The sequence below is a fragment of the Ovis aries genome, chromosome 3, assembly GCF_016772045.2.
Source record: "Ovis aries strain OAR_USU_Benz2616 breed Rambouillet chromosome 3, ARS-UI_Ramb_v3.0, whole genome shotgun sequence".
In the NCBI taxonomy this organism is placed as follows: domain Eukaryota; kingdom Metazoa; phylum Chordata; class Mammalia; order Artiodactyla; family Bovidae; genus Ovis; species Ovis aries.
In genome coordinates, this window is record NC_056056.1 from 225,138,778 (window position 1) to 225,154,572 (window position 15,795).

The 15,795-nt window shown below is 63.2% G+C and overlaps 1 protein-coding gene across 8 annotated transcripts in view; it reads right to left on the reverse strand.

The window, feature by feature from the left end:
* BRD1 (bromodomain containing 1) overlaps positions 1 to 15,795 on the reverse strand; it is a 34,286-nt gene that overhangs the window by 3,334 nt on the left and 15,157 nt on the right. For 3 of the 8 annotated variants that reach the window (XM_027968227.3, XM_042247900.2, XM_027968226.3), the window contains 5 exons: positions 12,197 to 12,328; positions 11,504 to 11,632; positions 10,956 to 11,268; positions 9,305 to 9,565; positions 4,712 to 5,191 (listed from right to left, as the gene is read on the reverse strand). In XM_027968227.3, coding sequence (XP_027824028.1) covers positions 4,712 to 5,191; positions 9,305 to 9,565; positions 10,956 to 11,268; positions 11,504 to 11,632; positions 12,197 to 12,328 — 1,315 coding nt within the window. Of the gene's footprint in view, positions 1 to 4; positions 2,816 to 4,711; positions 5,192 to 9,304; positions 9,566 to 10,955; positions 11,269 to 11,503; positions 11,633 to 12,196; positions 12,329 to 15,795 lie in introns of those variants that run through there. The other 5 variants (XM_027968231.3, XR_006059516.2, XM_027968230.3 and 2 more) reach the window with 5 other exon arrangements.

Genomic DNA, 15,795 nt, shown 5'->3' on the forward strand with positions numbered 1-15,795 from the left:
GGAAAACAGGTGTGCATGCAGCCCTGAGCTCGCCAGCTCTCTAAATCGGGACAACACAGACAGACGTACCTGCAACCCACACCCACGCGCCCGGCACATGGAGACAGACAGACGCACAGAAGAGGGGAACCGAGTGGAAACACAGGTCCCACGACGGCGAACAGACACCGGCTACTCCTTCCTGGACGCTCCAGCCCCACCAGCCGAGGCCCTGAGCCTGCGAGGGGGCGGGGGGGCTTCCAGGGGATCTGCACGTCCCCAGCGAAGGAAAACCTTCTTCCAAAACAAAGCACGAGCAGGGTCCCCAGCCCTCCAGAGCCTGAGACCCAAGACAAGCGTCCGGTCCGCGTGGGACCCTTATGTCCGGAAGCCACTCACACCGACCCTGCCACAGCACACAGGAGGCCAGGAGGCCCAAACAGCAAGCGACCCACAAACCCACAGCATCACGCCGCAGGTCAAGGAGGGCCTCAGAGCCAACCTCAGGTCCTGCCCCAGAAGTCCACGCCAGCAGGAGGCAGTGAGGAGACCATGCGCCCCATCCCCCAGGTCACGGACGCGCCGGGAGCCTGAGGCGTGTCCAGCGCCACCCAGCCCAGCCCAGACCCTCTGGGCGACGGCTGCAGGGGGGAACGTGACTTTTCCTTCAAAAAGAATCCCATTCCTCATGCTTCAAAAACCTAAAAATCCATTTCTTTAAAAATGTTTTGAAGGACTGGCTGATTACCGGTTTTCTCATTTGCTGTACATATTTCTCTGTAAATAAAAGGAGACGGGGAGACCCTTTACCAGACAGCAGCAAAGACGCAGGAAGACAACACGCTTTCTGCTGCCCCGCCCTCAGTGAGCCGGTCAGATGGCTGCCCCTTGCCGGACGCACCCCAAGCCTGGCACGTTCTCTCTTCTACCCAGGTCTTATTTATTTATAAGTAGCAACCACAGGTAGTCAGGAGTGTTACACTCATTTTGGGAACCTGGACCAAACCACCGAGAAAGCAAGCGTCTCGTCTCAGCCCAGGGGCCAGATCGGCTCCGAGACCCCAACCACACCCCAGGAGGCCCCCAGATAGCCTCTGACGCAGGGCCAGGCCCAGACACGCCCTCAGGGACAGCAGGGCCAAGGGTGCTCAGCCGCGGAGCCGCAGAACCAGAGCTGGGGGGCCGCCTCCCCCGCCCCTCGAGCCGCTCAGCTGCCTTTCCTGGCAGAGAAGAGGACCCCAAGAGGGTGACGGGCAGCCTCACCACCTGACAGGCACCCGGCGCCTGGGAAGGGCTCGGCGAGGGGTGAACGGGGCCTGCCGTCTGCGGCCCCGGCACACGGCGGGAGGCGGGAGCCGCCCACCCAAGGCCCGACGGAGGGTGGGGAAAGGGGGGATGGGCCAGCCCCAGGACCCCGAGCGCATCCCGGGGAGACGGCGCCGACAGCCCTGCCCGTGCACACGCTCGGTGACGAGCAACACCGGGGGGAGAGGACCCGGGGGGCAGCGGGGGAACACGAGGACACGCGTGCCTCCCCAGGACTCAGGGGACACCCCTACCCAGGGTGACAAGTGAGTCAAGCAGAGTCTTCCACACGCTACCCGCTGAGTGGCAGACAAGCCCAAGGGCATGAGGCCCGTGGCTGGAGCACCTCACGGGGCCTCAAGTGACACTGGGCAGGAGCTCGCACAGGGTCCCTTTGAAACACCAGGAGTCAGGTCAGGGCCCAGTCAAAAGTGGCTTTGGGGACAGGCCAAAGGCCCCAGGGTCCCTGGGAATCAGAGCCAATGCCTCGGATGACAAGAGGCACCCAGGGTCTCAAACCCCCTTCTCCATCCCAGAGACTGACACGCCGAGTGGGGAGCCCTGGCCCAACTCGAGATGCCGGTCGGCGGGGCCACAGTGAGCGTCCTGAACCCTCACGGCGCGGGGACAGGAGGCCCCCAGGGGCTCCTGCAGGCCACAGCCCGCCAGGCTCGCGCAGGGTGCCCCGGGCACTGGACCGCAGCCAGCCTCTCGGAGCAGCGGCGTCAAGTGCCGGCTGTCTTAGTTACAAGGTTTTATTTTCACTGTCGGCAATGGAACTGCATCTTGGGGTGTCTCTCCACCTTTCCATGAAAGCATAGATGCACAGCAGGCAGGATCCCAACGCCCTGCTTGTGCCCAGGGCGGCTCCAAGAAGACGCAGCAGCAGGAAGGCCGGCAGGTCCCCTGTCAGGGGAGGCCCACGCCCGGGACAGGACGTCCGCTCCCGGCAGCAGGCACTCGGCGTGGTGACAGTAACAGAGCTGTGCCCCCCGGAGACCCGGGGGCGACCGAGGCGCAGGAGGACAAGCAGGGGGCAGCAGGAGCCGGAAGGCCAGCGCCAACAGCGACAGCGAGGGCGGACGGCGCCGACGCCACGCGGGCCGGGCCGCGCGGTCCTTCCTGCACCGGCCCCAGCTCCACCCCGGGTCCTCTAGAGCCAGTCCAGTGCCAGCGAGGGCAGGCCAGGTCTGTCCACGTCAGTCGTCTGTGGAGGCAGCGGCTCCGCGGGGGCCTCAGCCCAAGGCATCCCTCTGCACGGTCGCCCTGGGCGCAGGGAGGCCACGCGACGTCCCAGCCAGCTTGAGCACCTGCGGGCGGCCGGCCGCCAGACGGGGCGGGCAGGGTGAGGCGGCCCGGCTCCTCCAGGTGCTGTGTGTGGGTTTTGTGTGGCGCTTCCAATGCCATCCACAAGGACTGGGTGACACGCAAGGATGCGGGGTCCTTCCACTTCTCCCGTCCAAGGTGAGAGAGAGAACAGTTAGGGTCCAAAGAGTGAGTTACCCCGCATGTTAGTAGCTAAAACGAGGACCTGGAAAACAGCGGAACAGCCGTTTAGTCTGAAGGCCTGCAGGCCAGACACTCCCTGAACAGCACACATGCCAGGAGGAAGGAGCCACGCGGCAGGTGTCGCGACAGGAGGGCCCAGGCCAACAGTCGGTGGGCACGGAGGAGGCGGGCAGACAGCGCGGGCCCCAGAGACGCGGCTCCGGGAGCGACAGCCAGCGCGATGACCCCCAGTGGTGTCTGCAACGAGAGGCCCACATGCCCGGAAGAAGGGAGGCCTTGCCACACGCAGTGGACACCGAGGACTTCCTACGAGGCACAAAAACAGCTCTCTGTGAAAAGCGGAAGGCTGCAAATGCCCACATCCCGAGACCGCAAAGTCTGTGGCTTGGAGCCACGGAGCCCGTCAGACGCCCGGGTGAGGCCACCCCAGGAGCTGGGGCCAGCCCAGTCGGTGCCGAGCAGACCCCCAGGACGAACTGCGCATGGAAGACGGAAGACGCCACCATCCGGAGAGGAAGAAAGGGCGCTGCCTGAGCCGGGCCGCAGGGCTGGCAACTCCAACGTGCCCAGCCCACTCGCAAGGCCTCCAGAACTGCCTTCCAGAGCAGCCACCATCCCTGAGAACCTGCAGCACCCTTGTCTCAGGGGTGGCGGCAAAGGAGGGATGTGGTTCCTACAGAGACATCTCAGGAGGGAGCCCAGAGGCCCCGAAAGCCCAGCAGCCGGAGACCCACGGGGCCAGAGGTCCGAAGCTCAGCCACTTAGAGAGGGCACTCAGGGCCTGGCAGTCCCGGCACACCGGCTTCGCCAGGGCCCTGACCACAGAGTGGCGTCTGCCTCGCCTCCCGGCATCGGGGACGCTGCTAGGAGAATCCTAGCAACAGAAAGCCAAGCCAAGCGTCTCCCACTAAGCCCGGCTGAGAAAGGGCCGCCACAAAGGGGCCCATGTGAACCTGGATCCCGGACACTCACACAGCCCAAAGAGCTCCGCGCTCTGAACGCACCAAAACGGCCAACTTGGCATCAGCTCATCAAAAGCACTCTACCTACTGCAAAGTGTACTATCTAATAAAGCTAGTTAACGGGCACACGTTTACTCTGGCAACAAGACCACCGGTCTGTCAGTCAAGGTGCGGGAGACACACCTCCGTGAAAGCTGGGACCTGCCCACCCCGCGGACCCGTGGCTCAAATCCAAGCAACAGAGGGGAGGACGCACTTCTCTGTGTGGCTGTGACCGACGCACCGACAACTCACGCCACGGCTCCAGTCTGCGGCCAGCACGCCTCCAGAGACAACCACAGCACAGCCACCCCGGAGGGGACGTGAGGGTGACCCACCGCTAGTTCACCAGCACGGAAACCCCGAGCATCCGCCAGAAGGGCTGGGGTTCAGTACAGGCTGAAAGCAGGGGAGCAAAGACGCCCGGTGTGTAAACAACCCAGGGGACTCCTGAGGAGCGCAGGCATGCGGACGTGAGCTCATCAGACAGACCTCAGCCATGAGCGCTCTGTGATAAACCAGAACCACATTCACACTGCCTTAGCAGCAGACAGCTCAGTGCACGTGAACCAACCAAGCCACACAGGACAGCAAGAGGGCAGGCGGACGGCATGCCGTGTCCACCGGGCCCGCAGGCTTCAGAAGAGGGGCCCGCCGCCCGGCACCCACGCACCCGCCACAGTCGGAGCCTCTGGGGCCAGACTCCCAGGAGGCGACCAGCAGGGCCCCCAGGCCAAGCGGACTCGGGCCCTCGGCCACCCTGAGGTGCTGCCACCTCAGGCCTGCGACGGGGCGCTTTTCAGAAAGAAACCGTGTCTGTCTCCTCCCGTGGACAGCAAAGGGCAAACACCAGCCCTGGAGGCCCCACCCCCACCCCGACTGCCCGAGACTGGGAGCACACGGGGGGCGCTGTTTACCTGTGTCCAGGCGCTTTCCCGGGGACCCCTCCTCCACCTCAGAGTCGCCGCAGGTGCTTCGCGACCTTTTTCTTGGCTGCAGAAGAGTCTCCAACCTCGGAAGGACTACAGACAAAAAGGTTTTGGTCCCTAGCTGAGGAGAAGTTGGCTGGGTTTCAGTGTTCTCGGCAGACTTTGGGGGGCTTACACTTTTCGGTTTGCAGAAGAGAACAGAGGTGCGTCTGTTCACATCGCTCGATGGCTCCGCCCCCGGCGCAGCGCCACTACGGGCGAGGGTGGGCTCTGGAGAGTGTCCGCTTAGCAGCGCGCTCTGAGTGCAAGTGCTATGTGACTCATTACCAAATGTGACTCTTTTGGGCAGTTTACTCTGCTCTGGGTGGAGTTCTACTGGGTTGAGGGTTGGTGGTTCTGAGTTAGGCTCCGAGTTTGAAGGAAGAGGTAATGCATCTGATGGTTCAAGTTTAGGGGGAGATTTATCTCCTGAAAAAATTATAAATAAAGTGATTTTTGAAAGCTGATAATTATCAAAGCTATCATAAAACTTACTATAATTGTGAAGTCCACCAAAATACTAATTCAATCAAGGAAACACAGCATCACACATAACTGTCTGCAAGCAGCCGCGGTTACTGTGTGCGCGTCCCTGACGCCCGGCCGGCGCCTGCACCCAGGGTCCAGAGGCTCCCTGAGCCCACTGCACATGCGCCAGCCCAAGACATCATTCGAACTCATGACAGTCGCTGCAATCGACAGCCACTTACCTTGAGGAAGAAAAATATGTCACGTAACTAAGGGGGTCTAAGCGGGCATTCCCACAGTCCTGACCTGGTCCACAAGGTTAGCAAACAGAAGGAAACAAGCATGTAAATCTGATTTCTGACCAGGGCATTCTAAGTCGATGGCAAAGAACAGGGAGCGGTGAGCGGCTGCAAACGCGCCAGGAACGCCCCCCATCGGCTCTCAGACCGTGCCGCCTTCAGAAACATTACAATCCAAGCTCGTTATTTTAAATCTGACTTGAAAGATAAAAACACAATCTTTGGACAAAGACTATCTTAATCTTAGCCTCTTTAGAAAAGCTTTTAGAAATTACAAAAAAAAACAAGATACTTGAGAACCAGTGCATTAGCCCCGGGCCCTGGGTAGCTGGAGAGACCTGTCCTTGGAGGACGGGGTGGGCATGTTCTCTGGGATGAGCCCCTGAGGTTTCCCTCCAATCAAGGTTGAGGCTGGCATCAAGACGTGCAACACAGAACAAGTGTAAGCAGCACGTACGATTACAAAGTCGTCTCTACTGGAGGAAACCTGCAAATCCCCCCAGGTCTATCGGAAATAACACAAGGTTACAGGTTTCAACTCAAAGTCATTTTGAAAGTGAGAAGCTACACAACTTCAAAGGTTCACTTAGGTCTCGGAGCACGTTTTGTGAATTCTCCCCACTGACAGTGAGATGGGCCGGCCAGGCTTGGCACCTAGGAGGGCGGCCGCGGTCAGGCTCCGCCCAGAGCTTTCAGACGAGCCTCCGTGACACGGCTTGCAAAACGAGGAGACAGCCTTTCCTTGACCAAAACTGTTAGAAATGTCAGAGCAAACACACGTGCAAACTGGAAACACGTGTGCAGCTGGCAAGGCTCGAATCCTGCTGACGAAGCTCCCACCCGCTGCCCGTGGCCGTGCAGGACACTGACCCGTGGGGGAGCTGCAGGCGGGAGGGTGAGTGCTGGACCCTCCCTGGGAGCCGGCCCCTCCTCCTTCCCTGGAGAGGCCTCCTCTCCCCACAACCCAGGGCCCCACAGGGGCTCTCATGCTGACCTGATACCCAAGCTGCCGGCATCCGCCTCTGCCTCTGCCTCGGCAGGGGACCTGCACTGCCCCGGAGCTGCCCCGCCCTCCATGGAGGACGCCCCTCCCAGGGCCCCCACTCAGCAGTGGGCCAAGACAACGGCCGCCCCACCCCAGGCCTGGGCGTTCCTGCCAGGGCAGCTGCCCCCAGCACACAGGCCCTGAACCCCGCAGCCCGCGGCCCCCACTGTGCCCACACTCTGCCTACACCAGCCACGAGCGGGGCTCGTCAGAGGCCCGTCTCCCCTCGAAGACGACACTATGGCTCAGGGCTCTGAGGCTGCCAGGGCGGCTCACAGATGTGTCCCGGACGTCCACAGCCTCATGGACGGCGAGGGTCACGGCAGAAGGTACTCAGGTGACCCAGTGCAAACCACCCCCCGACCAGCTGCAGGCCTCCCACGGGCCGCGGACTCCAAGCCTCGGTGTTCTCATTCGTCAGACGGGAACAGACAGGGCGGTGTCCGCCACCCGGCGGCCCGCAGAGCAGGTGCTGGCCAGGGCTGCTGGGGTCTGTCCTCGGGGACCACACGCTAGGCCCACATCCCCGCGGCCACTGGTTGCTAACACACCACTCAGCTGCTCGGGAGAAACGTTCCAGGAACGTCTGGAATAAACGACGTGTTCGCCGCACCAACGAACGCAGAGCCTCAGGACGCATCGGCGTGAAACCTGGCATCTGGAGTCCCAGGCGAGGGAACTCACGACGCACAGATCAGCATGGGCCCCGCCCAGGGCACCCCACCCCACCATCCACACCCCGGGCACTGCCCGCCCATGAGGTGCTTCCGAACCAAAGCTACACATGGACCAGGGACCCAGCCTGGGAGCTTCACTGGACACCGTGCCACCATCTCTCCCGAGTCAGGGCGGCCCCCCCGCCTGACTCGAGCGTGACCTCTTCATCCAGCCTCAGCTGCGCTGGTTCCCACGGCCCCTACCCCTCTGGGGAAGGAGAGGACCCAGTCCTGAGTGGTGAAGACAGAGCCCCAACCTGAGACTAGCCCGAGAGGGCGGCAGCGGGCGGCAGACTCCCCTCCAAGGCCCACGGCCACGCCGTTCGGGCCCCCACTGCTCAAGGAAACCAACCTGGACACTGAAGACCTGCCCGCAAGGCTCCCCGCTGACCATGGGAAGGTCATGCTGCCACCCCTCCGGCCTGCCCCGAGGCTCCTTGTCAGGGTTTCCAGCGGAGACCCCGCGAGCATCAAATCACAACTAAGTCGGCGAGAAGCCACTGCCCTCTCAGGTGTGGTGGGCGACGCTGAGTGACTTCTGCCCCAGGACCGTGTTCCCAAGCACACTCCTACACTCCCTCACACGCGGCCGTCTCCACGGTCTGCACCGGCCACTGTTCACAGACACCCCCCCAACGCTGATGTCTGTCGCCTCACTGGGGGCACCCCCGCCCGTGCCGCTGGCCAGCCACCTCCACCACATGGCTCCTCCCACACGCCCCTTCCAGCTGGCCCCGCTCAGACCACTACGCTGGCTTCCTCTAACGTGCGCCCAACCCCAAAAGCAGCATGAGGGGCCCACGGGACACCCGCATAGCGGGAGAGCTCAGAGAAGCCGCCCCACTGCTGGGGCGATGGTAACACCAACCTGGTGGCCCGTTCTCCCCCAAGAAGGGACATGCACGCCCTCACCCCGAGGGGCAGTGGGGGCAACAGGGGTGGCTGGCAGGAGGGGCCGTCCTATACCCTGAGAACCCCGAGGGCACAGGGGGGCACCGTCGGGGAGCCCAGCGAGACCTGGCTGCCGAAGGCCCCTGGGAGAAGGGCTGCTTGGAACCAAACCCACAGGCAGGGCCACCGTGCTGATGGCAGGGAGGCCCCGGACTCTACAGTCCAAGTGCGAGTCCCACCCCCGAGCAGGGACGCTCCAGAGCCTGCAGCTGGCACACAGCCACCCAGGCAGAGGGCACCACGAGGGGCCCCGCCTCACCGCACGGCCACCCTCTCCAAGCAGAGAAAGCTTGGGGATCCAGGTCCTACTCGCTGCTCCTCAGGCAGCTGGACTGCAGGACACCACCGGACCAGAGCAGTCCACCCGCTCACGGGCACCACAGAGAGAGACGTAGCATCACTGCCAGGACACGGCAGGGCCCCAAGGCCAGCACACACCTGCAGAGACCTCGGTCCTTTTCAAAGGGTGAGCAGTAGAGCAGCTTTCTATGTCCTTTCGTTAACCACTTTGTTGTTCTTATTTGGACAAAGTCGTAAAAATTCAGAAAGACCACACACAGCTGCTAAGAGCCGTGCAGGGAGGGAGCCTGACCCCACCGCCTGTGCTGCTGCCTGAAACGCCCAACTCTCAAGTGAGGAGAGGAGGGCAGGAGGGGGCAACGCTCCACCCGCCCAAAGGGCACCTGAAGGGCACCTCCAGGAGCCCAGGCTGAGCCTGGGCTGTCCCCAGGAAGCGGCCCCCACGCGCGTCCCACCCACAGGGGCACGGGGCCACTGGAGGGCCCTGCTGCCCTGGGAGAGGAGCTGAGACGGTCCTCCCCACGCGCAGCCTCGCCGGGTTACTGGGCATCTGCTGGGAGACTGCTCCACGTTCCCGCCCCAGCACACGGCCACGCCTCCTGGCACACCAGCCCCTCACTCTCTGACCGCTCTGCAAGGCTGTGGACAACCTGAACCGTGCTCGAGAAACAAACCTCATTTCACCCCCAACGTTTTTAAGTGGCCAAATGCGGCGCAGACAGGACTACCCCAGCCTCAGCCCGGAGCGTCTCCGAGCGCTTACCTTCCTCCGCGGCCTCCTGCCCCCGCGGAGCACCGTCCTCTTCCGAGCCTGCAGTACCTGACTCCGCGGCTGGGGGCTGGCTGTGCTGCTGGCTCAGCTTGCTCCGCAGGACGGCAATCTCCTTCTTCAGCAGCTTGGCCCGTTTGCTCCGTGACCCACTGGACTTCATGGCACACGTGAGGTCCAGCATGTCCAGTAGCTCCCTCAGCTGCTCCTCCAGGACCATGTGGGCCCTGTTGGCCGGGTTCAGCAACCTGTCCACTGGAGGCAGAGACACGGCCATCAGTCGCCACATGGGCGCCGCCAACCTGAGACCACCTCCCCAGGGACCCCAGGGCCCTACCCTCTCAGTGGCTGGGCACCACTGGCAGACACAGGGGCCGGGGCCGCGCCCAGGGCCGCTGAGCCCTCCCACCAAGACCAGGCGCCCAGGCGAAGAAAGGCCGGAAAGAGGTCCAGACTCGCCAGGGGCACCAGCTCGGGGCCACGTGCGTCTGAGCCTGAGTCTCAGTGCCAGGTTGTTATGTGGCTTTTTTTAAACTGGGCTGCAAAGTTCACAGGTAATTTGGAGTCTGGGATATATTTATGAGAAAAATCCTCAACAAAATAAATTTCAGCCAAACACCAACACGTATGAAGTAAACTACCGTGAATCAGTGAGAAGCGGCTAAGAGACTAAGCGAGTCTACAGAGTCTCCTGCAAACAGAACCGGGACAAAAGCCACGGCAGCACGGCCATCAGACACGGAGAAGCCTCTGGCCCCACAGGCAAACCTCTCCCTAAAGCACCCGCCTCATCATGAGAAGAGCAAGACGCCAGTACAGGGAACCAAGTAAAAATGCGTCCTAACAGAATGCCACAGACAGGAGGGTCCACAGCGAGAAATCCCATCTCATCCGAAAGCCCCTCAGGCAGAGGACACTACAGGGAGGGGCCTGGGGCCGCCCAAGCACAGAGGGGACACAGAGGGGGCGTACTTCTCGCCCCAGTCCATCCTTCGTGAAAACCTGGGCGCAGAAATGGACTCACGGTGCCCCGCCTGGCCACTTCCCGCGAGGCTGGCACCCCTTCCCGACCCAGAGCGCTCGGGTGGGGAGGAGGCAGGCCTGCTTCCGGGGGCCTGGGAGAGCCAGCAGACACGGCGCCCCTCCCGAGGCCGCCTCGTGAGGTGGGGCGGGGGGACCAGCACGGAGGGCCTGCACCTGTTCCCTGATCCCTTGTGAGGGGCTTCCTCTGCCACGGGACGTCCTCACAGGCCCCCAGGCCCTCCTGCACACACAGCCCGAGTGACACTGCTCCCTGGTCTGTATCAGGGCAGCCTGCTGTCCCACTCGGGCCACGGCTCACGTGCCTCTCAAGTGGGCACCTGAAACGTGGATGCTCTCAGCAAAGATGCGCTGAGGGTAAGATCCACGCTACATGGCACACAGAGGAGAAGCCATTGAGAGCAACCCTGCCATTCCTGGGTCACTTTCACATTAAAACCACAATAATCAGGTGTACCAGGTTAAAGATAGGATGCGAACACAAGTCCTCACGGGGCTCCTAGAAAACCTCAAGCCAGCATGCAGCTCGCATCCCGCCTCCTGAGCCTGCACTTCAGCATCAGGGAAAGTGCCCCAGCACCTGCTCCTGGACAGCCGTGCTCACCCTCGTCCCAGGAGAAAGGCCGCCGAGGGGCCGGGGGCGGCCGCTCGGGCAGGTGCATCCCCGAGGCCTCGTCGAAGCCGACGCTGTCCGCCTGGCGCCGGGCCTGCCTGAGCACCACGCCGCCCTGGTCACGCAGCCGCACAGCGGCCCGGTAGAACACTGTGTCCTTCGCGTTGTACTTCATGCAGTTGTCCACGATGAGGTCAAAGTCCTCTTCCAGCTCCCTGAGAGTCCGGTACCCCTGTGCTTCTAGCCGCTTCCGCATTGTGGCAAAGTCCATGGGGCGTTTGATGTGATCCAGATAATCCGGGACCTGGGTTCAGGGAACAAAGCAACTGTTTACAGACACAACCAGAGTCACACACTCCACGCAACCAAGACACCTGTCATGTACATACATACACACGCAGGCACACTCCATGCTCACGCAGTACCGCAGGGCAGCCCAGCTCCTCTGGCCGGACACGCACACACTGGGAGGGGTCCTCCACATCCCCTGGGCCACTGCAGACCCGAGGGAGGCCGGCACAGGAGGCGAGGACACCTACCTCCTTCAGGCTCACTGGCTGGGCAAATATGCGGGCCGGGTCCTTCTCCTGCAGCTGGTCCAGCACCGAGCGCAGCAGCACGGTGAGCGGGGTCAGCCGCAGCTCCAAGGCCATCTGCTCCACCTTCACCTGGGGGCCAGTGCACCAGGGCTCAGCGCCCGAGGGGATGCGCCCTCTGAGGAGCCACCTCCCACCTCGAGGGTGCGGCACCATCCAGGGGCCCATGGAGGTCCACATTAAAGGCACAAGCATACAGTATCACCCTCCTGCTCACACCTCCTGGGACCCACTGAACACCACACCCCACCCCAGCCAGTCTACTTCACGGCAGAGATCGGTGTCAGCCCCTAAAGCCACCAGCACCCCTCACCAGAGAGGACCACTCAGAGGAAGCCGGGGCAAGGACTGTGGGCCTAGCACAAGCTGCCCCTTCCCCGGGACGCCCCGCCCCTTCCCCGGGACGCCCCGCCCCTTCCCCGGGACGCCCCGCCCCTTCCCCGGGACGCCCCGCCCCTTCCCCGGGACGCCCCGCCCCTTCCCCGGGACGCCCCGCCCCTTCCCCGGGACGCCCCGCCCCTTCCCCGGGACGCCCCGCCCCTTCCCCGGGACGCCCCGCCCCTTCCCCGGGACGCCCCGCCCCTTCCCCGGGACGCCCCGCCCCTTCCCCGGGACGCCCCGCCCCCGCAGCCTCACCTGCTCCCGCTTGAGCTTCTCGCGCTTGCGCAGAAGCTCGATGAGCAAGCGGGCGCGCTCCAAGTCGTGCCGAAGCCGCTGCCAGTACTTGAGCTTCTCTTTGGCAGCTTGAATCTCCTCATCGTTCTCTCTCTGAGAAAAAGAATGGAGTCGGCCTTTTCCCCCACACAGACACACACGGGTAAGGCTCCGCGGCTCAGCCCCTCGCCTCCTCCCCGGGAAGCCTCCTCCCAGGACAAGCTCGCCCGTCGCTGGTTCATCTCCAGGCCAGCGCTGTGGCGGGGGTGGGGCCAGGGCGCAGAGCGCTTCCGCCGGCACTCCACCGCCAATGCCCGCACCCCCGGCCTCACTCCCGTCCCTCCCCGAGCTCTGCCCAGGACCTGGGGTCCTCAGAGCCTCCTGGAAGGGCTCAGGGCTGCCCGCCCCCAGCCCCAGGGGCCTACCCTCCCACCGCTGCACGTGCGGGCCTCTCAGTGCACCTGAAGGCTGTCCCACCACAGCTCCTCCCACACCCCCCACTACGGCTCCTGTCGGGAGTCTGGGGAGTCTGGGGCCCTCTCGGTCAAGGCCACTTGGAAGCCGAGTCCAACCTCACGCATGAGGCTCCCCTTCCCTGCCGCCGCGCCGCCGCCGCCGCCGCCACCACCACCGCCATGGGCCTGCTCCGGCTGCGGCAGCGCAGGCACCGCTTTCCAGAACGCTCCGCACTCAGCCTCCTCTGCCCCTTGAGGCCCACCTCCATCCAGAGCGAGCTGTAACAGGGCAGCCATCTGGCTGCGTCCGCGGCCCCCAACCCCTATCCCAGTGCAAACCCCGAACCCTGGCAGCAAGGAGCACTCTGCTCTGAGAGGATCAACCCTGACTAAGGCTGACGCTGCGTTCCAGGACCTCAGGGTCTGAAGGCAAAAATCCCGTGGCCAGAGTTGCAAGGCCCCTCTCGCTCTACTGGGGAAGGCAGCAGATGGGCCCACCCAGGAGGCTGGACGCAGGGAAGGAGCCAGGCCTGAGTCTCCCCTCCACCAGCATCCTCCAGCTCTACCGGATTCCAATCACCGGCTTGTTTTTACGTTATTTAAAATTCTCAGACATCAAACAGGAGTTAACAGTAACATCAGCTGTATAAACAAGGCCAGTAAATACATTAAACAGTGGGCTCAGAAAACCAAATTTCCCGAGAGCATCTGAAATCATCTCTTCCGTCAGTTTGAAACAGACACTGAAAATATCAGCTCGAAGGACGTTCAGCCTGGTGGCCCATGAGACACAGGAGAGCAGTTAAGTCCCCAGAAACCGCTGGTGCCCACCTGCTGTGCCTGCCGCTGGCTGCAGGACCACAGGCCCTGCCTCCGACACAGTGCCCCCACCAAGCAGGAACCTGCGGGGAGGACCTGGCCAAGCCCCACACCTTTTGTGTACAGAAGGGCCTGCCTTTCTGACTCTACAAGAGCAGTCTAATTCCTACGTGAAACCAATCCGGGAAGGCTCCATACACTGGGGGAGTGCTGCAGTCATTTCTGGTTTCAGTCAGCTATCAAGAGAGCTCTGAGGACACTGTCTGCAACCCAGCCATCGCTCCCCCGTGGAAGGAGGGGAGCACACCCAGTGCCTAGAAGCGAGACAGACAGAACCCCCCACCCCACAGGGCCAACACCAACTGGGTCAGGCCAGCACCCCAGCTGGGGACAGGGCAGGCCGGCTCTGCGGCGTGAGGACCCCACACATCAGGCCGACTCCCAGGGCACGAGCAAGGGTGGGAGACCCTGAGGAACAGCCATCTCACCCTGCCAAGCCGCCAGCAGCAGTGGTGTAGACAGCAAGAGGCCCTGCCCCAGCTCAGCAGGACAACCAGCTGTCCGAAAGCCCCTGGAAAGCGACAGGGGATGCCCTCCCACCACAGGGCGCGTCAAGGGGAGCTGGCGGACGTGAGCACTCGAGGGTGGGTGGGACAGGAGCCACAACCCCCCAGCCCAGCACATGCCCGCAGGCCCCCAGCCTGCTCTGCAGGATGGAACCACCATGGGCACCTACAGAGGCCAGGGCTCCACGGGCCCAGCACAGACCACGGAGGGGCCAGACCACTGAGGAGGCAGGGGACAGGAGTACCCAGCAACCGAAGCGCCTCATCCCATCCAGCCCAGCTCATCCCGTCTGTCTGTCCGTCCCTGACTGGAAGGTCTGCTGTGAGAGAAGGGCTGCACCTAGCCTCTCCCAGGGCCCAGCTCAGGGCAGACGCCCAGACACACAGACTAGTGCGTCAGGTTAAACACTAATATCAAGCATTTTTAAAGTTTCAAAAATCATCAGAATCACACCAAGTCTTCAACAGTCCATGTGGAACATGAACGGGTTGCCCCCAAAAGCCAACCTCCGCTAGGACAGGGTGGGAAGCAAGAGGCAGTGCAGCCCTCCCACCTACCCTGCGATGGGGCGCTCCCAGCCATTCCAGGCTGGCGGGGGCAGGCAGACCCCCACCCGTGGCCCTGCCCACACGGGCTGCACCGCTGAGCCCACTACCATCAAGTCAGGACTGGCCCCTGGTCAAGCCCAGCTGCACCTCAGTCTGAATCTCTGTGGTTCCTCCCAGTTCCTTCAGCCAAGAGAAAACTGACCCTTCTGTTTCCTGTGCGTGAATTCTCCTATCATTACAAATTTCCCTCATGTGTGGCAGGACGTGAGAACACGACTGCTCTCAAACCCACATGCTGACCCTGGGAGCGTGTGCTCCCGAGGTGCGGGCAGGCCCCTCACGCACCCCAACCTCGGCCCAGGTCTTGCTCCCCACGCAACTCCCCCCGCCAGCCCAGCCCCAGAACACACTCCCAGCTCTGCACTCTGCACCTCCCACTGCTCCGCCGTCACCAGGCTGAGGACAAAGGCCCCCAGCTGGCCTCCCTGCTCCCATCTTGAGATATCCTCTGCCTAACTCGCTACCCCCAAGGCCCAACACCCTCTCCGAGCACCCAAAGGCCCTGCGGGCTCTGCCCTGCCCCCCTTCCTGGAGCTCCTGAGGCAGCACTAAGCCAGCCAGCCAGCCTCAGTCCCCATGGTTCCAACCCTGCAGCCCCGTGGACACTCCCCCAGCCCACAGCCAGCCCTGCAGCCCACAGGCCCAGGTCCTGACACAGCCCTGACGGAGACAGAACCCCGTATCCAGCGGGGAGGAGAGGGAGTACAGGGCCTCCCCAAGAAAGGCCCAGGAGGGGCGGAAGGTTCAGGACGAGCATCCCCGCCCCAGGGTGGGCAGCAAGACTGGACTTGGCCGCCAGCAGCCCTGACGCTGCACGGAGCGGGCAGGAGGCAGGGAGCCAGGCACCCGGCCCCGTCAGCCCCTCTGTACATGCCCGAGGTGGCTCCGGCCTAGCGCGTGGGGCTCGGCCTCCCCAGCGGGGCGGGGTTGGTGAGCCTGCACAGCTGTGCCTGCAGGCACCAGGACCGCCGGGCGGGGGACCTGACCCGCCCGGCATCCCAGGAGCGGCCCCACAGCCATGTGCTGCCTCCTTCCCTGGAGACAGAGGAGGGTCAGGGGCACGGCCCACCCCACAGTCACCCAGAAACATCACACTCCTCTGGATTTCAAAAAGCATTAGAAAGATATCCAA